Source organism: Rattus rattus, chromosome 17 (genome assembly GCF_011064425.1).
Source record: "Rattus rattus isolate New Zealand chromosome 17, Rrattus_CSIRO_v1, whole genome shotgun sequence".
Lineage (NCBI taxonomy): Eukaryota > Metazoa > Chordata > Mammalia > Rodentia > Muridae > Rattus > Rattus rattus.
In genome coordinates, this window is record NC_046170.1 from 16,552,762 (window position 1) to 16,575,736 (window position 22,975).

Consider the following 22,975-nt stretch of genomic DNA (forward strand, 5'->3'; position numbering starts at 1 on the left):
ATGTTGTCTCACTCCATGAGATATTGGCGAAAAGAAAGATGGGGCTGGAGCCAGGCATTCACAATAAAAGTTTATTCTTAACATAGCTAAAGCTTTGGAACAATAAAAAGAGAGGCCGCCAATTGCCACCTAGGAGGAGGATCTGAAGCAGCAGGAGAGAAAGCCACGTGCCTGGCTACACACATGGTTACCGGCTCTGCTCAACTGTAAAGACAAGAAAGTCGCAGTTAGGACAGCTAGAGGTTTGCTCCTGAAACCCAGCAGCTCCTCCCGGAGTGGCCCCAGGCACTCACTGTATGTGGAGATATCTATTTCTTCTGGAAGCTCAGCCACATTCACTTCAAACCGGTCCTGAACGTCATTAAGGATTTTGGCATCATTCTCATCTGACACAAAAGTGACTGCCAGACCCTTGGTACCAAAGCGACCAGCACGAGCCACCTGCAGAGATGGTGTCAGGAGACAGGTACTCCTTAGGATCCGAGGAGGAGTGAGGGAGACCCTGAGCCCACACATGCTGGGAGGAAGCACTCACTCGGTGCAGGTAGGTATCCGAGTCCTCTGGCATGTCATAGTTGAAGACGATGTTGACTCTCTCAATGTCCATGCCTCTGCCAAACAGATTAGTAGCCACTAGGATGCGACGCTGGAAGTCCTTGAACTGCTGGTATCGGGACAGGCTAGAGTGGGAGACAAGCAGAGGTATTAAACCTGAGTCCTAGGTGTGAGTACCCGTGACCCCGAGTGGACATCAAGCACTCACCGCTCCTCCTGGGCCATGCCTCTGTGAATAGCGATAGCCGGAAAATTCTGTTCCACTAGGAGCTGGGCCAGGGCCATGCAGCGCTGCACAGACTTGACAAAGATCACCACCTGAAGAAGAATGGTAATGGTGTTTAGGCCAATGGATAATCACCCCCACAGGCCCGAATCGTGGGTGTAGTCAAGAAGCATCACCTGGTTAAACTCTAGCACGTCAAGGAGGTCGAAGAGTTTACGATTCTTCTCACTGTCCTTGAGTTTGACGTAATACTGCTGCAGCCCATGCAGTGTGAGCTTGGTCTCGTCGTCCACAAACACCTCCATAGGCTGTGTGGGAAGGGAAGCAGGAAGGGGCGAGTAGGGCTCACTTCTGGACGTCTCATGTGCCCGGCACCGTCCGGGGAGCAGCTCCTCTGTATTGATGATTCCCAGAGGGCCTGTTGCACCCAACCTCAGTAAACAATTCTCTCCCAAAAGCCGGATGTAAGCTCTGCCTCTGGCTCAGGTGTGGACCACTCAGCTCCCAGTTTGACAAACCAGGGGAAGGAAGGAGGCCAGCGAAGCCTCCTAGCATCCTCCAGGCCATGAGAGCAGTGTGCTTGTCGCAGAGTGGCCCAGCCCTCAGGGAAGGCCAAAGCTGCTGCGCTGAGGTGTTGGCCACGGTGGGCAGGCAGGCAGCCAGCTGGGGCGTCACCCTACTCACATCCTGCATGAACTTCCTGCAGACTGGCCGGATCTCCTTGCTCAGGGTGGCGCTGAACATCATACATTGCTTCTCATGGGGTGTCAGACGAAAGATCTCCTGTACATCCCGGCGCATGTCTGGAGGGGACGCCAACAAATAGCAAGCCTGAATGTCTTGTTTGACTGAGCAGACCCACACCAGAGAGGAACCAGCCCTTCCCAACCTGGGCCAGACAACATTGGCACCATAGCCGCGGTGGAGTGGGCCCAAGGGTGTCCCCACTGCCTGAGGGGCTGGGCTCGGATGGGCGGGAGCGCAGGCATGGGAGGAGCTGCGGTCCACTTACTCGCTGCCAGCATGGAGCGGCCCTGCCAGTGCGCCTTGAGCCACGCTTCAGGAAAGGGAGCCTGAGGCAGAGACAGCCACTGGCGTGAGAGCTGCAGCTGCTTCCCAGGACACATGCCCATCTCTCCCAGCCCCTAGTGGGTGGCAGAGGCCACTCTACTCCTCTAGATTCCCTGGGTGTGCCTACATGTCCTAAAGGGATGGCAGCTCATGGGGCCTATGGTCCCAACCAACTTGGGTTCAGAAGCAGCACATACTCTGTTCCCTTAGGCTTCTCCTAGGAGCCTTGAGTTCTGGCCACCCATGTGACCCACTATGAGAGCCACTGCCTGCCCCATCAGGCCCCCTAGAAAATGGCTGTGACTCTGTGAGTGGGAAAGCAGCTGGTCAGGCCAGTAGGATGCTCACCCAGCTGTTCCAGCATCTTGTCACATTCATCTAGCACAAAGTGCTTCACATTCCTCAGGTTGAGGCTCCTGCTCCGCACGAGGGCCAGGATCCGGCCTGGTGTCCCCACCACAACATGGGGACAGTTCTTCTTTAACACATCTTCATCTTTCTTAATGGAGAGGCCTCCAAAGAACACAGATACCTATGGGGACAGAAAGAAAGCTGTTTCTATCCATCCTGAGGGAACCTGACACTCCAGCCCTACTCCCTCAGAACCCAGGGGAGACTGAAGAGCAGGTGCAAGGCTGAGGTATGTGGGACCAGCACAAGCCTGTGGGGCTGGGCATAACTCATCAGGCTTATAAGGAACGTAAGTTACCACAAACCTCAAGATTGATGAATGCTGCTTGAGGCCAGCATGGCTCCAGAAGGCCACATGGTACCCAACACAGAACCTGAGGAGGCTTACCTTGACACTGGGCATGTACTTCGAGAAGCGCTCATACTCCTTGCTGATCTGGAAGGCCAGCTCCCTTGTGTGGCACATGACCAGTACTGATACCTGCAGAGTGGGCAACAAACACAGGTCTTCTTTCCCAGAATCCACATCACCCTACCAAACCCACAGCAACCTATTACAATAGTTCCTTTCCCACAAGCCATTTGAAGCCCAAACATCTCCACTTCTCCTTACCCTAACCTATTCTCCTCATGGCTACTGAGGCCTGTCTCCCCCAGTAAGCCAGGAACAGAAAATGGCAGCACTGACCCTAGATAAAAGGGTTACCTCAGGCTGCCATGTCTTCTTGACCACCCACAGCATAGCCCTTCCCTAAATCCTCATGCTCTTGTCAGACCCTGAAAAAACAAGCAGACACCCACCCAAGAACACAAACCAAAGCCTCACTCAGGCCACCCAAGAGCTCTACCATGGAGCCACACTCCAGCCCACCACAACATGACTTATCACCGCCCACCCCCACCCCGGGTTTCCTATCCTGGAGTCCAGCATGAGACCCTACCATTTATCTATAATGGTGGTATTAGAACACCTGTAAGACCAGCCAACAACGACTGCAGCAGGCATAATTTCACTTCCCAGGTTAACTTCAAAAGCCCACAAAGAGAAAATGGAAACCGTTTCATGAGAGAGACCCAAGGCTACACTGTCACATGGTAACTCTAGCCCAGAAAAGAGCCCACATTTACCTGGCCATTGATGGGTTCAATCTGCTGCAGGGTGGCCAGCACAAACACAGCTGTCTTGCCCATCCCAGACTTGGCTTGGCACAGGACATCCATACCCAGAATGGCCTGGGGAATACACTCATGCTGGACTAAGGAAGAAAAAAGTGTATGAGTTAAGAAACTGGCTGCTGCCTCTCTGCACACTCCTCAGCCAGAGAAGGTCAGAAGAGCCAGGCCCCAACCATTTGCTTGCACAGAGGCTGCTGATATAACTGACTCATGGGGAGGGCATACCCCCTATTTAAGGCACAGGAGAAGCACAGCAGAAGCTCAGGATGGACAGGATTAACTCTGGGAAGAGGGCATAAAGGGGTGGCACCAGAGTAGCATACCCTCTGAAGGATGTTCAAAGCCACAGTCAACTATAGCTCTCAGGAGCTCTGGCTTCAGCAGAAAGTCCCGGAAGCCAGAACTGTGGATGGAGACATAAGATCCTTTGACATCTTTCTTCGGGGGAGCTGGAGTGCTCTCCTGGGGTACCTGGGGCTCTTCATCTTCATCATAATCCAAAAGCTCATTTTCCACATCCTGTTCTGCCATGTCACTGAGAACAGAAGAGAGGGGAAGGCAGAAATGCATCTGAGAAGCATGCAGAAAAACCCACTTGGTAGAGAAGGCAGGTAAGGTAAGGGGTTTGCAGGGTCAAGCCCTGGAAACAGGCAGCTCAATGGTGTACAGGACTTCCCACTTAAGCCTACTGTCCTTTGTCACCATTCTCTCAGCAGCAAAGCCCCATTCTGCCTCCCACCTCAAGCATCCTAAGGTCTACAGTGAAATACCAATTTCATATTACAAATGGGGATGTGGCTCAGTGATAGATCACTTATCTACCAGGTTCTATCCCAACTCAAATAAGTGATCATGTGATACCAGATTCTTCACTATAGTCTTCATGGCCCGGATCCTGCTCACTTCCCCATACTTCATCTGATCAGAACCTCCACTGGAAGGATTCCCTATTCTCAAGTCTGCACACACAAGAATTTTTTAGATAGCCCCAATAGTCCTGGCTGGTCCAGAAATGGCAGTTACAGGTTGACATTACTTCTCCTGGCTAATGTGTCCTCCCTGGCATTGAAGTTTTGGCACTGATAAGGTTTCTCAGACCACCCTCCCAAGGAGCTCCTGGAACCCACAGCATGGACCTGAAGTTGTATCTGCCTCGCTGCTGAGAAAGGGGTGGTGGTCAAGAAAAGCAGCAAAGGGATTGGGGATTTAGCTCAATGGTAGAGCGCTTGCCTAGCAAGTGCAAGGCCCTGTTGGTCCCCAGCTCAAGGAAAAAAAAAAAAAAAAAAAAAAAAAAAAGCAGCAATTTCCTTACCATGCCCAGTCAGCCTCCCTTGCTATTTGTGGTCTACACAGGGGAATCATTAAGAGCTTTTAAGAAGAGGATTCCCACTGGGCCAGGCCAGCAAGAAAGCCAGCCAGTTGAGATGCTAAGTGGAATTTGCAGGAGACAGTCAGCCCTCGCTTTATTAATCTCTTACACACCAAGTACATACAAGGCATACACCAGCCAGGCTTGCCTCTTGTCTCTCCTAGCCTACAGAAATAGTTCCATCTCCTTGAGGTCAGATGCTAACACAGTAGGACCCACTCCTTATACATCCCTCCACAACTTTACCCAATGATACTCAACCATTTCTATGTTCAGTTTCCCCAACTGTCTACAGTCATATGCCTTTTCCACTGTAGAACTGTGAGCAGCTGCTTGCCCATGGCCTTACAAGCTAAATTCAAGAGGCCTATATACAGCAAAGCTTTTTGTTTTCACCCCAAGGGGCTACATCCCCCATCTCAAAAACAATGATTCCATTCTCGGGCAGACTTGACTGACCAACAAATCTTACCCAGTAAATTGCACTTACCAAATCCAGTCAGGTCTACCTAGCCACTTCTCACAGAGAAGTGACCATGCTGGCCCCAAGTTGAAGTGACCTTTTGTTTCTTTCTTTAAAATCAGAACAGCTTTACTAAAACAGTCATAAGCTATACAACTCACCAGTCAAAGTACACAATTCAGGAGTCACAAACACGCTCGCACAATTAACTCTAACATAGTTCACCACCTTTAAAAAAAGAAAACCTTCTGGATAGCCTAAAGAGATGGCTGATTAAGAGCACATTTTCATTCAGAGCACCAGGGTTCAATTCCCAGCATCCACATGATGGTTCACAACTGTCCATAACTCCAGTTCCAAAGAGACCCAAAGTCTTCTTCTGACCTTCTGACCAGGAAGCATGCCCTTTGAATATAAATGCATTCAGACAAAACACTTACATAAGCAAAATAAATAAATCTTAAAAAAAAAAAAAAAAAAAAGGCCCCTGGCCTAGGGTGTGGCTCAGCCACAAATGCCTAGCATGTGAAAAACCCTGAACTCCACACCCAAACCCACAAAGTAGCCTACAGCCATTGCCTAACTCCCAGAAACAATCTGTTTCTGGCCTCTGCAGACTAGTCTTTTCTGAGCATTTTCTATATATAGGTTCAGACAGCATTACCTGGCCTTTTCCTTTCTGATTCCTTCAATCTACCATTCTCGACACTCACCAACAATGCAATGGAAATAAATGCTGCATTCCCTTTACACCCAAACAATATGAGATCATGTGAATTGAACCCTGGTGCTCTGAAAGATCATGTGCTCTTAATCGGTCTCTCTCTAGCCCACCAGAAGGTTTTCTTTCTTTTTCTTTTTTTCGGAGCTGGGGACCAAAAGGTTTTCTTTCTTAAAGGGCTTATGTTTCGGGCTGGAGAGATGGCTCAGCAGTTAAGAGCACTGACTGCTCTTCCAGAGGTCCTGAGTTCAATTCCCAGCAACCACATGGTGGCTCACAACCATCTGTAATGAGATCTGATGCCCTCTTCTGGTGTGTCTGAAGACAGCTACAGTGTACTTATATATAATAAATGAATAAATAAATCTTTAAAAAAAAAAAAAAAAAAAAAGGGCTTATGTTTCAGTTGATTGTACTGATGCCACAGATGTAAAAATGCATATACTATCACATGATGTCATTTGGATTAACACTGTTTTGTCTGGATTACACCAACAGCCTACTCCATGTCCACTGACCCTATGCACTACACAACTCTCACAGCAGACAGAGGGAGCATACTCCAGCTAAATCATATCTGGCTTGTCACTGTGTTGTGAGTCCCCCAAATCCACATAGTGAAGAAAACTGACAAATTGTCCTCTGATCAACATGCACACACCCCTACACAGACACAAAGTAAAAAATGCTTTAACTAGGTATTAAAGCACTACACCCCAGCAAAGGTTTAAAGCAGAGACAGCTAGGAGAGGACAGGAGAGCTGGGCAGGCCCAGGGCCTGTGTAGCTAAATTGCTAAGTCGTGGAGAACTGCTAACTAGGCTTGGAATTGAGTGATTCATTAAGAATTTGCTCAAGTGGAGATAAGAACGGCAGCAGGGGGCTGGTGAGATGGCTCAGCGGTTAAGAGCACTGACAGCTCTTCGAGAGGTCCTGAGTTCAACTCCCAGCAATCACATGGTGGCTCACAACCATCTGTAATGGGATTTGATGCTCTCTTCTGGTGTCTGAAGACAGCTACAATATAAATAAAAAAAAAAAAAAAAAAAAAAAAAAAAAAAAAAGTGTTAAAAAAAAAAAAAAAAAAAAGAACGGCAGCAGGGAGAAACCAGTCCGCTAAAAGGTGATCAGCTGTGGGGGGAGCTGAAGTAGAGGAGAGGAGATGCTGAAGAGCTCAAAGCCATTCCTGAGGAGAAAAGAATCACACTTGAATGGCCCAAGATGTACTACCTATTTTTATTTGAAATTGGGTTTCCTGCAGCCCCTCAAACTTGCTATGTAGCTGAGGCTAGTCTTGAATTCCAGATCCTGTCTCTAGTTCCCAAATGCTAGAATATATTAAAAAATTTTTTTTAAATGTCTGAGACAGGGACAGGCAGAACTCTGAGTTCCAGGCCAGCCAGGGCTACATAGTGAGAGATCTTGTCTCAATAACAACAACAAAAACCTTAGAAGTTAAGTTCTAAGACTGGCCAGGCAAGGGGGTGCTTTAAGAGTGCTTAATGCTCTTTCAGACGACCTGAGTTAGGTTTCTCAGTTCACAACAACCCTCTAACTCCAGGGACAGTACTTCCGGTATCCAAGAGCACCTGCACACCACAGGTGTTCATTCACATATATACGCCTAAATAAAAAACGACAAGGACAGCCTCGATTTCAGGAGAACCTATCTTAGGGCCTCTCAGATGTGTACTCTGTTTTTAGGCAGTATTGTTTAAAAAACACTTATTGTGCTGGTTAAAAGATAAATGTGAAGCCCGGCATAGTGGCACCCGCCTTTAATACCAGCGTTCCGGGAACCGAGGCTTGTGGATCTCGGTAAGTTCGAGCCCGACCTGCTCTTCAGAGAAAGTTCAAGAACGGCCAGAATTATGTAAAGAGATCTTGTCTCAAGAAACGAGATACACAAAAGGTTCCGGGAACTAGCTGAGGTGCACCTCGGAATGTATGCCTCCAAATACGTCAGGCCTTCGTTCAATCAGGAAAATGAAATAACTGAACCCAGGCTGTCACAGACCTAAAGTTTCAAACAGGCCCAGGAAGACGAGATGCAACTGGCTGAACCGGCCTCACACCGGGAAAACGACACCCGGTGAATGGCCTAAGGGCCGCCACACCGGCTTTCCGCTTCGGAGTCTGAAGGTGAATCTCCTGGGAGAGCGGCGGAGCAAGACGGGAAGCAGGTGAGTGCAGACTCGGGGCATCTGCCCAGAAAGCCTGGGTCCTCTCCCCGCGACCGAAAACGCAGCCTGGAGCCGCCCCGTGCCTCAAACCCACCACGGTACACATGCGGGCCTCCGAGAGCCGCCATGACACCGATCCCGGAAGCCGACGCACTAACGGCCGGCCCGCCCCTGGCGCATGCTTACTGGAACCCAACGGCCGCCGGCTCCAGTGGGGTGCCTAACCGTCCCGCCGCCGCGCGCCCACTTTTCCCACTGCACCGCGCTCCGCGGCGTCCCTTTCGGCGAACCCACAGCCCCGCACCGCAGCCCGGGCCTCGGGACCGGCCACTTACCTGTCGCCCGGTTCGCCTCCGCGAGCTGCGAAGAGAGCCACCCGTACACGCCGCGCCCCTGGACGCGAGCTACAACGCTTCCTTCCTTGAGCCCAACTCTGGTCTTGCTCACTGGACAGCTGGTTTATCACTCAACAGAGGAGGAAATGATGGTTGGATTATAAGGACGCTGTCGGCCGGCTATTGGTGAAAAGGGTGAAAGAGGGCGTACCTAGAGCTTCGTGTTCATTGGGCAGTCGTAGAGTGGGCGTGTCCGAGGGGGGAGTGGGCCAATCAGCGATCCCGCTCAGTCACGTGCGATGAATTGAGGGCCTGAGTGGACGCTGCCACATTTAGTACTGGCAACCGCACCTTAGTCGCTCTTGTATGTGCCCCACCCTTTTAAAGTGTCCCTTTCCTGGCTGGTGTAGAACCCCTGACTCTTTTGGTTGGTTGTACCTTTTCGAGATAGTTTCCCTGAGTACCTCTGCTGTCCGGGAACTCCTCCATCTGTGACCAGGCTGGCCTCAAACTCAGAGATCTGCCTGCCTCTTCCTCCGTGTGATTAAAGGTGTGAGTGCTGTGATTAAAGGTGTGCTGTGCCTGTGTGCTATGTGCTGCTGCACCTAGGGAAGCCCTGGCTCCCACATTTCAATCCACTGACTCACCTGCAGAAGCTCAGAAAGGGCTTTGAGGATGGAGAGATTGAAACTAAAAGAGTAATTTGTTAGGTTCACATAAACGAAAGCTGCTACTTTGGTAAAAGTCTTAATCTTACGTTTCTTTTTACTTATTGGGGGAAGTGTGCCAGCCTCACAGTTGAAAATACTCCAGATCCAATACTTTGATTTTTGAGACGGTTTCTCTGGGTAGCCCTGGCTGTCCTGGAACTTGCTCTGTGAACCAGGCTGGACTTGACCTCAGAGATCACCTGCCTCTGTCTGCCGTCTGTGTGTTGTGATTTAAAGGCAGACTTGTGGCATCACGGCCTAGCCCAATTTTTTAAACGTTTTTGTTTGTTTTTAGTCGTTTCTTTTTAACCCCTACGTTGTAACACCACCAAAACAAACAGACAAGCCCAGGTCACAAACTGAGCTCAGAGCTCCAGAAAGCCTGCTATGAGGAGTGCAGAAGCAAAGCACCCAGATATCTGGTGATACAAAAAGACTGTGTCTAAGGAAAACAGTTAATCCCCATTCTGCCCCTATGAAACCCTCCTCTCCTTTCCCATCCTTAGCTACAAAAACCCCAGCCTGAAACACAATCTACCTACACTGTCTTGATCACGGTACCGAGAGGCCACCTGCCAGATAAAACTTACTCTAGCTGTTAGTGCTAACTAGTCACCCTTCCTTCCTCCCTTCCTTCCTTCCTTTTTCTTTTTTTATATGGAACGCTTCACTCCTTGTGCAGGGACCATGCTAATCTTCTCTGTATTGTTCCAACTTTAGTATATGTGCTGCCGAAGCGAGCACTCTTTCTTTCTTTCTACAAACATAATTCTTTTTTTTTTTAAGACAGCATTTTCTTTTTTTTTATCTTTTTTTTTTTTAAGATTTATTCATTTATTATATATAAGTACACTGTAGCCTGTCTTCAGACACACCAGAAGAGGGCATCAGATCTCTTTACAGATGGTTGTGAGCCACCATGTGGTTGCTGGGAATTGAACTCATGACCTCTGGAAAAGTCGGTGCTCTTAACCGCTGAGCCATCTCTCCAGCCCTACAAAACATAATTCTTACAACTAGTAGCTGGGAGCACAGGAGAGCACTACACAGCCTGGCTCGACAGTAGTGAACAAAATTTGTTGGTTTGTTTTTTCCTAACAGGGTTTCTCTGTGTAGTCCTGTCACCCTGTAACTTACTCTGTAGACCAGACTGGCCTCAAACTCATGGAGATCTGCCTGCCTCTGCCTCTTGAGTGCTGGGATTAAAGCCATGCAACACCACCTCACTTGCCTGTAATTAACAAAAAGGTTAACAAGAGCTAGGGTGTAACTCAGTGGCAAAGCACTAACATAGGATGCACAAGGCCTATGTTCCAATCTCAGTTTCTTTTTTATTTTTATGTATATGAGTACACTGTAGCTGTCCAGAGACACCAGAAGAGGGCATCAGATCTCATCACAGATGGTTGTGAGCCACCATGTGGTTGCTGGGACTTGAACTCAGGACCTCTGGAAGAGCAGCCAGTGCTCTTAACCACTGAGCCATTTCTCCAACCTTGTTATGTTCCAATCTAAGATTGAAAAAAGTGTTGGGTTTTTGGTTTTGTTTTGTTTGTTCTTGTTTTGTTTTGATTTTTGAATTCTAGCACTTCGTAGGCAGAGGGAGGCTGGTCTTTGAATATAATTCCAGCTTGGTCTGTAGAGTGAGTTCTAAAACAGCCAGGGTTACATAGTGAGACTCTGTCTCAAAAAACAAAATAAAACAAAAAAATAGTCATGGTGGCCACACCTTTAATCCCAGTTCTCCAGAAGCAGAGAACTCTATGCATCCAACCAGCCTAGTCTACAAAGTATAGTCAGAGACAGGCAGAATGCTTTGAGTCTGAGGCTAGCCTGGTCTATACAGTAAAGTCCAGGATAGCCAGGGCTACAAAGAGAGACTGTGTCTCAAAACACACACACACACACACACACACACACACACACACACACACACACACACACACAAAACAAACACACAAAACAAAACAAAACAAAACAAAACAAAAACCAACAAACTGCCCAAACAGGTCTGGATTCCATCCCTACAGAGCTGAAATCACTCTTAGTTATGACCATGGCAACTCATAAAAGAAAGCATTTCGTTGGGGGCTCGCTACCATTTCCAGAGGCTTAATCTGTTCTCATCGTGTGGGGAGCATGGCGGCACACACAGGGGAACGTCTTACTTTTCACACTTCTTTGCTGCCACGTATGTATCTGCAATGGAGGCCAGCGATCCCTGAAGATCACACTCGGGTCCTTCAGGCTTGGCAGCAGCAGCAGCGTCTCACTGGCCCTTTATTTTCATTTTTTGTTTGTTTATTGAGACAGGATCTCACCATGTAGCTCTGGCTGGCTTGGAAATCATTATGTAGATCAGGCTGGCCTTGAACTCAGAGATCTGCCTGCCCCTGCCTTCCAAGTGCTGGAGTTAAAGGTGAGTGCCACTGTACTCAGCATACTTTGTTCTAGATCACTCAGCTGCCCAGGCTACCCTGAAGTCACCATCTTCCTGCCTCAGCCCTTCAGGTTCTGGGATGGCTGGTGTGCCTTGCCCGGGCAGCTAGGTCAGGTGCTTTGTAATTCGCAGGGTTTTGGTGTTTCTTATTTGGTGGACTGAGATGGACTCAGGGCTGTATATGTGCCAGACAAGCCCTCTACCACTGACTACAGCCCCAGTCATTGTTTTGGTATGATTTGTTTTGGGGGTTTGCTCTTTAGATTTTAAAAAATACTCTGTCTATGAGCCTTTTGCCTGCATGTATGCATGTGCGGTAGCCCCAGAGGTCAGAAGATGGCACCGGATCCCCTGGAACTGGGGTTACAGACAATTGTGAGCTGCCTCTAACCATTGAGCCAACTCTCCAGTCCTGGTTTTGCTTCCCTCCACCCCATCCCACCCCGCCCCAGGACAGGGTTTCTCTGTGTAGCCCTAGCTGTCCTGGAACTCAGAAATCGGCTTGACTGGCTCTACCTACCCAGTGACAAATGGCGTGAGCTACCCCCACCGGCTATGGTTTTGATTTTTTGAGATAAGGTTTCATATACCCCAGTCTAGTCTGAAACCTTTAATTCTCTGAAAAACTACATAGATGTAGGGTTATGGGTCCCATGTCCACTCTGACACACGGCTCGACCACTCGAGGAGGCAGAACACAGGAGGTGACTGAGCTTACCCCACGCTGTCACTGGGGAGGTGTTGGGCCTTAGGGAAGCCCCGGGGCACTGTTCCAGGGGTGGGGAAGCACAGTCTGAGGCCAATAACCATAAAAATAAAAATAAAAAAGCAATAAAATAGCTTAAAGAATACCCCAACCTGCACAGATGCCCCCAAACAGGAAATGGAACAATGACACCTGTGTTATTCTCAAGGACCTGTGCAAGAGAGCTGTCAGTGCCTAACTCAGGGCTGTGATAGCAGCACTTGGCAAGCTGAGGCAAGAGAAGTTTAAATTCCAGGTTAACCTGGGCTATCCAGTGAGCTCCTATCTCCAAAAGTGCATTTGGTTTGATTGAGTTAATAATTAACTCAGAGTCGGCAATAATGCATTAAGGAAAGAAATGAAAGCCCTTCCTCTTGGTGTCATTAAATCAAGAGCAAGCCCTGATTTAGATTCTCTCCCCCACTCGCCTTGTCCTCTGTCATCCCCGTCCATCTGTTGATTGTAGCCTTTTTCCTACTTGAAGGCTGTCCTGTGAGTCTGCCCCTGTGTGTGTCCATGACAAACAGCTTCCCTCTCTGGTCGAGCAGCCCAGAGAGCATCGCATGGAGAAGGAGGGACACCTCCCAGAAATGTTAACAGTTTTACAAGGGATTAAGTCAGTAAATCCAACTAGCATAGGTTAGTGAAAAGCTTTACAAGTATCACTTATCATTATCAGGTAATGTCCGTACACTGATTTCAACATTCATGGTGCGTATTCTTATATTGTTTCCAGCAATTGATGATCATGATCAGTGTATAAACACACATGTATCAGTTATTCTTCGGTCAGGGGTGTCGACCAGCACATAATTTAAGATTACAGCTGTGGGGGTTGGGGATTTAGCTCAGTGGTAGAGAGCTTGCCTAGCAAGTGCAAGACCCTGGGTTCGGTCCCCAGCTCCGGAAAAAAAAAAAAAAAAAAAGATTGCAGCTGTGCGTTAGCTTAGGTTGTAAAAATTGGCATGGAAATGGGAGTCAAGAAAGGCTGACGTATTTCTCTTTTAAAGGCAGTTTAAGGGGTTGGGGATTTAGCTCAGTGGTAGAGCGCTTGCCTAGGAAGCGCAAGGCCTGGGTTGGTCCCCAACTCCGAAAAAAAGAAAAAAAAAAAAAAAAAAGGCAGTTTAAACAAGCCAGGCAGTATCGTACACGCCTTTAATTGTGAGTGTGAGGCCAGCCTGGTCTACAGTGTGAGTTTCCAAGACAGCCAGGGTTGTTACGCAGAAAAGAATCTTGTCTCAAAAAAACAAAACAAAACAAAACAAGCCATGTGGAATGGGAGAATATAGTTCTGAAGAATGGTGTGCCGATTGTAGACTTGGAAAGTTGGAGAACGGGATCATTGATACCTTGGTGGATAAAGATGATTGCTTCCAAACTGGACAACCTGAGTTCAGTTCCCAGCAACCACATGGTGACTTGCAACCGTCTATAATGGGATCTGCTGCTCTCTTCTGATATGTCTGGAGACAGTTACGGTGTACTGTACAGTGTATCAAACATAAATCTTTTAAATAAATAAGTACTGAACTAGTGAATTCTAGTTAAAAGTCTCCTGGGCTGGGATAACCATCCCCGCCACAGACCCTACTAAGCGCAGCAATAGCTGCTAGGGTGCCAGAGGCCATGTCACCAAAACCCACCAGGACCCTAAGACAGAGCTGCCGTTCTCAGACATTTGGGTCTATTGTGTGCTTGCTCAGTTTGGCTTGATTTGGTTTCAAGAAGGTTTCTATGTGTAGCCCTGGTTATCCTGGAACTTGCTCTGTAGACCAGATAAGCATCAAGCCCAGAGATCTACCTGCCTCTGCTGAGATTAAAGGTGTAAGCCATCATGCACCCTTTGGTTTGGTTTGTTTCCTTTTAGGCTGCAACAGTTTCTGCATGTAGCCCAGGCAGGAATGCTGGAATTAGGCGTGAATTACTGCTTGACAGTGGCAGGCGTCAACCCTAAGCACAGCTCTCACTTCAGAGGAAGTGGCAGTTTGTTCTAGAGCCAAACCTGAGTGGCCATGGTCCAGGGAGCACAGAGTTAGGTTACACCACAGTCTGGTGTTCCAACATGGAAGCAGCTTCATGGGGTTGTTACAGGAATAGGACCAAGAAAGTCATAAATCAAGGCACTTTTACTTACTTTGTTTCTTGAGTTTTGTTTTGTTCTTGAGGCAAAGTCTGTGTAGTCCTGGGTATCCTGGAACTCACTATGTAGACCAGGCTGTCCTGGAACTCACAGAGTGATCTAAACCTGTTCCTCCCCAAGGGTAGGATCAAAGCCTGCACCCTCCCAGTAGAGGAACAAGGACACCAACCACCCATGAAACTTTTGACCCAAAATCTGTCCTGTCTAAAAAAACTGCAGAAAAAAAACCAAACAAACAACAACAACAACAAAAAACAAACTGCAGGAATGAAAACGGAACAGAGACGGAAGGAATGGCCAACCAATAACCGGCCCAACTTGAGACCCATCCCATGGGCGGGCACCAATCCCTGACACAGTTAGGCTCTGTTATGCTTGCAGACAGGAGCCTAGTGTAACTAACTGTCCTCTGAGAGACTCCACCCAGCAGCTGACTGGAACACACGCATGGAACCAAGCCAAATAGTGTCTGGAGGTCAGGGACTCTAATGGAAGAGTTGGGGAAGGATTGAAGGCCCTGAAGGGAGATAGGAACTCCACAGGAAGACCAACAGAGTCAACTAACCTGAACCCCAGGGGGCTTTCAGAGACTGAGCCACAGACCAACCAAACTCAGGCTAGGTGGGGGCCCTCAGCACACAGGTAGCAGGATGCGCAGCCCCATGCCGGTCCCCCAACGTCTAGAGAGGGCGCCATCCCTGACTCTTGCCTGCCTTCTTCCCCTACCTAGGTTGCCTTATCTGGCCTCAGGGGAAGAGGATGTGCCTGGTCCTGCAGTGATTGGATGGGTTGGTACCCACCTCGGGGTGGGCAGGGCTCCCCCTTCTCGAAGGAGAAGGGGGAAGGATGGGGGAGGGACCGTGCAAAGGACAGAGGTGGCTGGGAGGGGAGGAACAGCTGTGATCTGGATGTAAAGTGAATAAATTAATTAACGGAGAGGGAAAGGAAAAAGCCTGAGCCTGAGCCGTGGCACCCAGATAAATGAAGGCATTTTAAAACCGCCTCCGAAGAAACATCAGAGAGGTGGTTCACCACCACCAGGCAGACCGGCCTCGATAGCTGTCAGCATTCTTAGCCTCCCTTCCCCTGAGAGAAGAGGGGTTTCTTTCTTTTTTCTTTTTTAAGATTTTATGTATTTACTTCATGTATGTGAGTACACTGTCGCTGTCTTCAGACACACCAGAAGAGGGCATCGGATCCCATGACAGATGGTTGTGAGCCACCAGTGGTTGCTGGGAATTGAACTCAGGACTTCTGGAAGAGTAGTCAGTGCTCTTAACCACTGAGCCCCAGAAGAGGGGTTTCTAAGTTAACACATTCCACTGTTTTGTTTTTACCAGTTTATCAGGATGTTAGGTCTGACATAAAAGACTGATTTGGCTCTTTAAGGTTGAAAGCTAGCCTGTGAGAAGCTGTAATTAGGTTCCGGACCTCCGAGTTCTGAACTCTGCACAGGCATGGACTTTTTAACCAAGCAGCCTTCCTCTCAGGAACCCTTGCTCACACAGTGTTTACTCCCAAGCTTCAGTCTGAACTCAAATGAGCCACTCCTTTCACGTGGGTCTGTTGCTTAGGCAGAATCTCCCTCAGCCTAAGCTGGTCTTTAGCCCCTGGTCACCCTACTTCAGCCTCCCTAGGCATGCAACATCCCAGTGGGTTCTGTGCCAGGTTTTCCTCAGCACAGCACATCATTTCATTTTGTTTGGAAGGGGTGGTGATGGAGCCCAGAGCCTTAGAAAAGCTAGGGGCAAGCCCTCTGCCTCTGAGTCCACCCAGCCCTGCCAAATTGGTTCTTGTTGAGTAGGCTAGGCAGCCCAGGCTGACCTGCAGGTCTTAATTCTGCCTGAGCCGCCTCTGGAGTGACACATTTAGTATCGATGGTAGGTAAACCTGTCCTATAGTGTGTATATATATATATATATATATATATATATATATATATTCCCTCCCTCTCTATGCGAAAGCCAACAAGACGTCAGATGTCTTCCATTGATTTCCGTCTATTTCAACAAGAGAGTTCTCTTGATGATGGAAGCTTGCCGCTCTGCTCGGCATGTGCCCATCTCACAATGCAGAGGCTGCAGGTGCCCACACTATGCTCAGCGTTGCACGAACGTGCTGGGGACTTGAGGCACTGCTCATCTTATACATCAAACCGTTTCCTTTGTTTTCCTTTTGGCAAAAAGGGTAAGGGTTAATTTCTCTTCCAGTTCATTTTATTTCTGTGTCTATATGAAGATCTCCTTGGAGCAGGGGTTATAGCCACTGGGAATCAAACTACGGTCCTTTGGAGGAACAGTAAATACTCTTTTTTTTTTTAAAAGATTTATTTATTTAATGTATATGAGTACACTGTAGCTGTCTTCAGACACACCAGAAGAGGGCATCAGATCTCATTATAGATGGTTGTGAGCCACCATGCGGTTGCTGGGATTTGAACTCAGGACCTCTGGAAGAACAGTTAGTGCTCCTAACCACTGAGCCATCTCTCCAGCCCCAGTAAATACTCTTAATCACTGAGCCAGCTCTCCAGTCCCCGGTGTTTGAGGAGTTTTGTTTTGCTTTAGTTTTCTTTTTAAGATTTATTATTTATTTTATGTATTTGAGTACACTGTTGCTGTCTTCAGACACACCAGAAGAGAGCATCGAAACCCATTACAGATGGTTGTGAGCCACCATATGGTTGCTGGGATTTGAACTTGAGGCCTCTGGAAGAACGGTCAGCACTCCTAACCGCTGAGGTATCTCTCCAGTCCCTGGCATTTTGGGGGTTTTGTTTTGTTTTAGTTTAGTTTCGATTTTTGAGACAAGGCTTCTCTGCATAGCCTAGGTTGGCTCTGAACTCGTGCCAGTCCTCCAGCCTCAGCTTCCGGGTTGTTGGGATGACGTCCTCACACCACTGTGCTCAGCTTTAGATTTGGTCGGCAAAGAACTTTTACCTCTTGAGAAACTCGACATCATTTAGCTCCACCCTGATAAAGATTTTCTGATTGTCACTGACTCAGAGCCCAGGAGGTGTGGCCCTGGATCTCTGCTGTGAAGCTGTCTGTGGTTTCCTTCCAGCTCCTGAAAACAAAATGTCATAACACATGCAGTGGGGCTGCCATCTCAGGAGTGATGGCCTCTTCCCCCATGAGCTTCTCTACAGGGTCATTTTCTCAGGCCAGCTTGTACCCATAGCCGCACCTGTCTATCAAACACTCAGACCAGATTCCAGCTGTGCCCAGTTTATTCCTCTTTCCAGTCACTCGGTAGCTATGTTGCTGTCATTGTTGTTTAGCCTTTGGTGTTTGGGGACATGGATCCAGCCTCCCATATGCTGGGAAAGTGTTTCACCATGTGAGACAAGTCCCTGGCTCCTCACTGGAGGATTCTAGGTCAGGGCTCTTTGCCGCGGGTAGTTGTTAACAAAGTTTCCAGTACATTCTAGACTTCATTGTAGAAGCTTGGAACTCAGTTATGAACAAGATAAATCCCTAATCTCAGAGAGACAAGGAACAACAGAAAATGTATTAACCTTTGGTGGGACCCAGTTGCACAGGCTTGTAATCCCCAGTTACTCCCGATGCTGAGTCAGAAGATAGAGTTTTGAAAGCTTCCTAGTCTACAGGGTGAGTTCAAGGACAGCCTAGGCCATGAAGCAAGACTCTGTCTCAAAATAAAAGTTGGGGCTGGAGAAATGTCTCAGCAGTCAGTAGTCCTACTCTTGCAGAGGACATGAGTTTGGTTCCTAGCTCTCATGTCAGAACCACGTGTAACTTTAGCTCCTGGAGCGTCGATGTCCCCTGTCTAGCTTTGGTAGACACCTGCACACGTTATTATATAATATACATGCATACATTCATAAATTCTAAAAATGACCTTTTTCTAAGTCCTTATCATCTTTTCTTTTTCTTTTCTTTTTTTCGGAGCTGGGGACCGAACCAGGGCCTTGCGCTTGCTAGGCAAGCGCTCTACCACTGAGCTAAATCCCCAACCCAGTCCTTATCATCTTTATCTGAATGCTGGGAGAATAAAAAGTGGTTTTCATCTTTTTCTTCTTTCTTTCTTTTTCTTTTTGGAGACAAGGTCTCTCTATGTAGCCCTGATTGTCCTGGAACTCACTCTGAAGCCCAGGCTGATCTCATCAGAGATCCTCTGCCTCTGCCTCCTGTGTGCCTGGATTAAAGGCCTGCATCATCACCGCCTAGCTCATCAATTTCTATAATTAAAAAAACCAAGGAGTCCCAGTCTAGACTTCCTGGGGTCACCTTGTTCCAATACCTAAAAATCCTGTTTTTAAAATGTAAAGTTATTAAAGAAAAAGAAGAGGGCTGGGGATTCAGCTCATTGCTAGAGCGCATGCATAGCACGGAGCTGTTCAGCCCTACACTACCAAAAGATTACAATCTGCAGGCAAGAGAGCTGGCTCAGTGGTTAGAACATGGGCTGCTTTTCCAGAAGACCTTGGTTCTTTTCCTAGTTCCCACACTGTGGATCACAGTCATCTGTGACTGCGATTCCAGGGGATGTGACTGCCTCTTCTGGCTTCTGAGGGCACTGGGCACACACGTACTACATAGATGTACATGCAGTCCAAATACCTACACATGCAAACTAAGTGAAAAAAAAGATTATTTTTTGGAAAGCAGAGGATGTACCTGAGTAGTTGAACCTCTGTCCAGATGTACAAGGCCCTAAGTTCAATTCCAAGTACCATAGAAAAACATTGTTTGTGGGTGCTGGCAAGATGGCGCAGTGATTAAGAGCATTTGTTGCATTTGCAGAGGACCCACATTTGGTTCCCAGCACTCACTTTTGGCTTACAACCCATATAACCCCAGTTCCAGGGGATCTGATGACTTCTTTTGACTTCTGCAGGACCAGGTATGCATATGGTACACAGACATAGATACAGTCAAGACACTCATACAAACAAAAAAATTACATATACATATACACATACACACATATCACATATATGTACATATACATATTGTGATGGTTTTTATATGCTTGGCCCAGGGAGAGGCACTATTCAGAGATGTGGCCTTGTTGGAGTAGGTGTGTCACTGTGGGTGTGGTCTTAAGACCCTCACCCTAGCTTCCTGGAAGTGAGTCTTCCACTAGCAGCCTTCAGATGAAGATGTTGAACTCTCAGCTCCTCCTGCACCATGCCTGCCTGGATGCTGCCATGCTCCCGCCTCTATGGTAATGGACTGAACCTCTGAACCTGTAAGCCAGCCCCAATTAAATGTTGTCCTTATAAGAGTTGCCTTGGTCACGGTGTCTGTTCGCAGCAGTAAAACCCTAAGGCACATATATAGTAGATGGGACTTGTTTTAGGTGAAGGTGCTGGAAAAAATCTGGCTTAGGAGGTAACATTTGAACAAAAGTAGAATGAAGAGAGAGAGAGAAACTTAAGATAAAAAGGAACACCATTATAGATAGAGGGAATAGCCAGTTCAAAGATCCTGAGGTCAGGGCAGGCTTGTTTTGTCTGAGGCCCAGTGAGGAGGCCCCTATGACCACAGTGGAGAGAGAAGATGGGGGACAGAGAAGCCAGTAGTGCCCCAGAGCTTAACTGTTTTCCTTAAGGATGTCCAGACATTTCCCACCGCCCTTCCTTCCTTCCTTCCTTCCTTCCTTCCTTCCTTCCTTCCTTCCTTCCTTTTATTTTATTGAGACAAGGTTTCACTATGTGGCCTCAAATTCACAGAGATCTATCTTCTTCTACCTCCTGGGTTCTGGAATTTTCTAAGCGTTGAGCATGTTTCTACTCATTCTTTTTTAACTCTTTTTTTTTTCTTTTTCTTTTTTCGGAGCTGGGGACCGAACCCAGGGCCTTGCGCTTGCTAGGCAAGCGCTCTACCACTGAGCTAAATCCCCAACCTGTTTCTACTCATTCTTTAACACTCAGTGCCAGGGCCAGCTCCTCAGGGAAACCTGCCTGCTCACCACCATGGTACAGTTGTCATTAGGCTTCCATAGAGATAGGGTTCCGCTCACGGTGTTCACTCTACAGATGGAGACAGCAGGACCTGTATCTAGTTATTGTTCTATTGTTGTGAATAAACATGACAATGGCAATTTATGGTAGAAAGTATTTAAGTGAGGTGTGGTGTACAGTTTCAGGGGATTAGTCCATTATCGTAACCATGGTGGTGAATGGTGGCAGGCAGGCAGGCAGGCAGGCAGGCAGGCAGGCAGGCGGGCAGGCGGGCATGGCGCTGGAGCAGCAGCTGAGAGCTTACATCCTGATAAACAAGACAATGCAGAGAGAACGGTGCAAAGTCTAGGCCTAGCATGGGCTTTGGAAACCTTAAACCCACTGCCAGTAACACACCTCCTCCAACAAGGCCACACCTTCTCGTCCTTCCCAGACAGTTCACCAACAAAGGACCAAACATTCAAATGTCTGAGTCTATGGGAGCCGTCCTCATTCAAACAACCACAGCTGGAGCCGAGTGCCTTTGATATTAAGTCAAACCGTGCCAAGGTCTGGAGATGCCATTAGGGGCGGGCCGTGAGACATTTCCTCAGATGATTAAAACAAATAAAAATCATTTAAACATTGGCCAGTGAAATTCCTCAGAGGGTAAAGGGATCATCATTGATAACCAGAGTTCGAGCCCAGGACCATGGTGAACGATGAGAATGAGTCCTGAAAATTATCCTCTGTCCTCCATATATGCCATTGACAACACGCATGTTCTCTTGTACACACACACACAGACAGACAGAGAGAGAGAGAGAGAGTAAATATATTGGGCCAGAGAAATGGCAACAACTAGGAGGACTTTTTGCTTTCCTAGAAGACCCAAGTTTGGTTCCCAGCACCCCCATGGTGGCTCACGACCATCTGTAACTCTAGTTCCAGGGAATCTGATACCCTTTTCTGGCCTCCATGGGTACCTGGACTCATGGCCACATATCTACACACACACGTATATACACATAAAAATACATTTAAATAAAAATGTTAAATGTAATTAATTTAAAAAAAATAAATGAGGGGTTGGGGATTTAGCTCAGTGGTAGAGTGCTTGCCTAGGGAAGCGCCAAGGTCCTGGGTTCGGTCCCAGCTCCGGAAAAAAAGAACCAAAAAAAAAAAAACAAGAAGGACCAGCCTGGGAGATGTGACAGGAAGACATTTTAGACCAGATAGCAACCTGTGCAAAGACCCTGTGGCTGGCAGCAATATGAAGAGACCAGAGTGGCTGGACAGACTACCTTGAAGGCCAAATGAGGCTGAGAAACCTCTTCTCAGACTCTCTGGCATGGAGAAGCAGAGCCCAGTGACACGGAACATGTCTGGGGTCCGGAGTAGACTGGAAAGAGACCAAGGATGCCTCAGAGATCTGGTCGGACTTTTATCATCGCTGTGTGGAGATTTTACAATGAGTTCTTTGTCTGTGCCTTTTAAAGCCCAGACTACAGCTGCTTCCAGTCCACGAAATTCCCTAGCAGACCGAGATAAAGACTTACTGAGTAAATGAATGCTAGAAGGTTGAAGGAGAATCTGGCTGGATTCCCAAGCCTCCTCCCCAGAGGCAGCCCAGAACCTGGCAGGCAGGGCCCCAGGCAAGGCTTTCTCCCTGCCAAGTCCATGCCCTCCTCATCTGTAAGATGGGTGGGTTCCTTGCCTATTATGCAAGGGACTATCAACATCGTGGCTTGATTATGAAAGCAAGGGGTGTCTCTCTTTTATCAATCGGCAAAAAGGAAGTTGGATGTCTGGTGTGGCAAGTTATTTTATTCCCTCCACAAACCTTTGAGGTAGAATGCGGATGTCAACTTGTTGAAGCCGTGAATGAACACAGATGTGGAGAGAGCTGACGACACAGGGGCTCCTCCTGGAAATGTCTAGACTTAGGCCCTGTTGGTCTGTGGTTTGGGGAAGAGAATGTAAGGAGGAGGAGGAGGCTGAGGGACAAGGAAGAGGCTTCTACTGTAGTCCTGATAGTTCAGGGATGGTGTGCTGGCCCTGTTCAGGGCTTAGGGAAGGTGAACCCCCCCCCAATGATAGGGTGCAGAAGAAAAGTGGTCTTGTAAGTTACTCACTGACCACCACACATTTGCTTTGGATGTGTGTGTATATGCACGTGAGCACACACAATAAATAGTGTAAAGATTAAAACAGGAGTGGAAGAGATGGCTGGGTATTTAGAATATACTGCTCTTGTAGAAAACCAAGTCTGGCTTTATAACTTCATTTTAGGGGATCCCATGTCCTTTTCCGACGTCCAGAGGATCCCCACACATGTTTCATAACTCCCACAAAGAAACACATATGTACACATGTAAGAAATCAAATATGAGTCTTTCCTAGCAAATAGTATACAACTTGTGTTTTGGACAGTCGTTAAAAAAATCGTTCTCTCCCCTACCTTGTAGGACTTTTAAGGAGATGTTTTAATTCTCCCCGCATCACAAAGGCCACCCTGCTCCA

The 22,975-nt window shown here is 47.7% G+C and overlaps 1 protein-coding gene and 1 non-coding gene across 4 annotated transcripts; both read right to left on the reverse strand.

Annotated features, from left to right (window-relative positions):
* Window positions 1–57: 57 nt before the first annotated feature.
* Window positions 58–8,708, reverse strand: Ddx39a (DExD-box helicase 39A). 3 transcript variants are annotated; one of them, XM_032887559.1, is made up of 12 exons: window positions 8,510–8,651; window positions 3,763–3,974; window positions 3,392–3,519; window positions 2,652–2,744; window positions 2,201–2,384; window positions 1,794–1,854; window positions 1,466–1,584; window positions 958–1,089; window positions 764–873; window positions 536–680; window positions 294–441; window positions 58–204 (listed from the first exon to the last, which is right to left on the reverse strand). In XM_032887559.1, exons 5-12 carry the CDS (start codon window positions 2,228–2,230, stop codon window positions 188–190), a joined length of 762 nt encoding a protein of 253 aa, XP_032743450.1. In that variant the 5' UTR covers window positions 2,231–2,384; window positions 2,652–2,744; window positions 3,392–3,519; window positions 3,763–3,974; window positions 8,510–8,651; the 3' UTR covers window positions 58–187. The 3 variants fall into 3 exon arrangements, with proteins under 3 accessions (XP_032743450.1, XP_032743449.1, XP_032743447.1); XM_032887558.1 differs by lacking the exon at window positions 1,794–1,854 and adding an exon at window positions 5,433–5,499; XM_032887556.1 differs by lacking the exon at window positions 1,794–1,854 and having other exon boundaries at window positions 8,510–8,708.
* Window positions 8,709–9,854: 1,146 nt separating this feature from the next.
* On the reverse strand, window positions 9,855–9,963 carry LOC116886790. Its single transcript, XR_004386181.1, has one exon. It is a non-coding gene; the product is annotated as a U6 spliceosomal RNA (small nuclear RNA).
* Between the last annotated feature and the right edge of the window lie 13,012 nt (window positions 9,964–22,975).

What these genes read in the sequence shown, in the direction of transcription:
- Ddx39a (XM_032887556.1), bottom strand. Translation starts at nt 3,970, where the DNA reads ATGGCAGAACAGGATGTGGAAAATGAGCTTTTGGATTATGATGAAGAT. An exon ending in TTGAACCCATCAATGGCCAG is followed by an intron (nt 2,745 to 3,391) that starts GTAAATGTGGGC and finishes CCCACTCTGCAG; the next exon opens with GTATCAGTACTGGTCATGTG. An exon ending in ACGTGCTAGAGTTTAACCAG is followed by an intron (nt 874 to 957) that starts GTGATGCTTCTT and finishes ATTCTTCTTCAG; the next exon opens with GTGGTGATCTTTGTCAAGTC.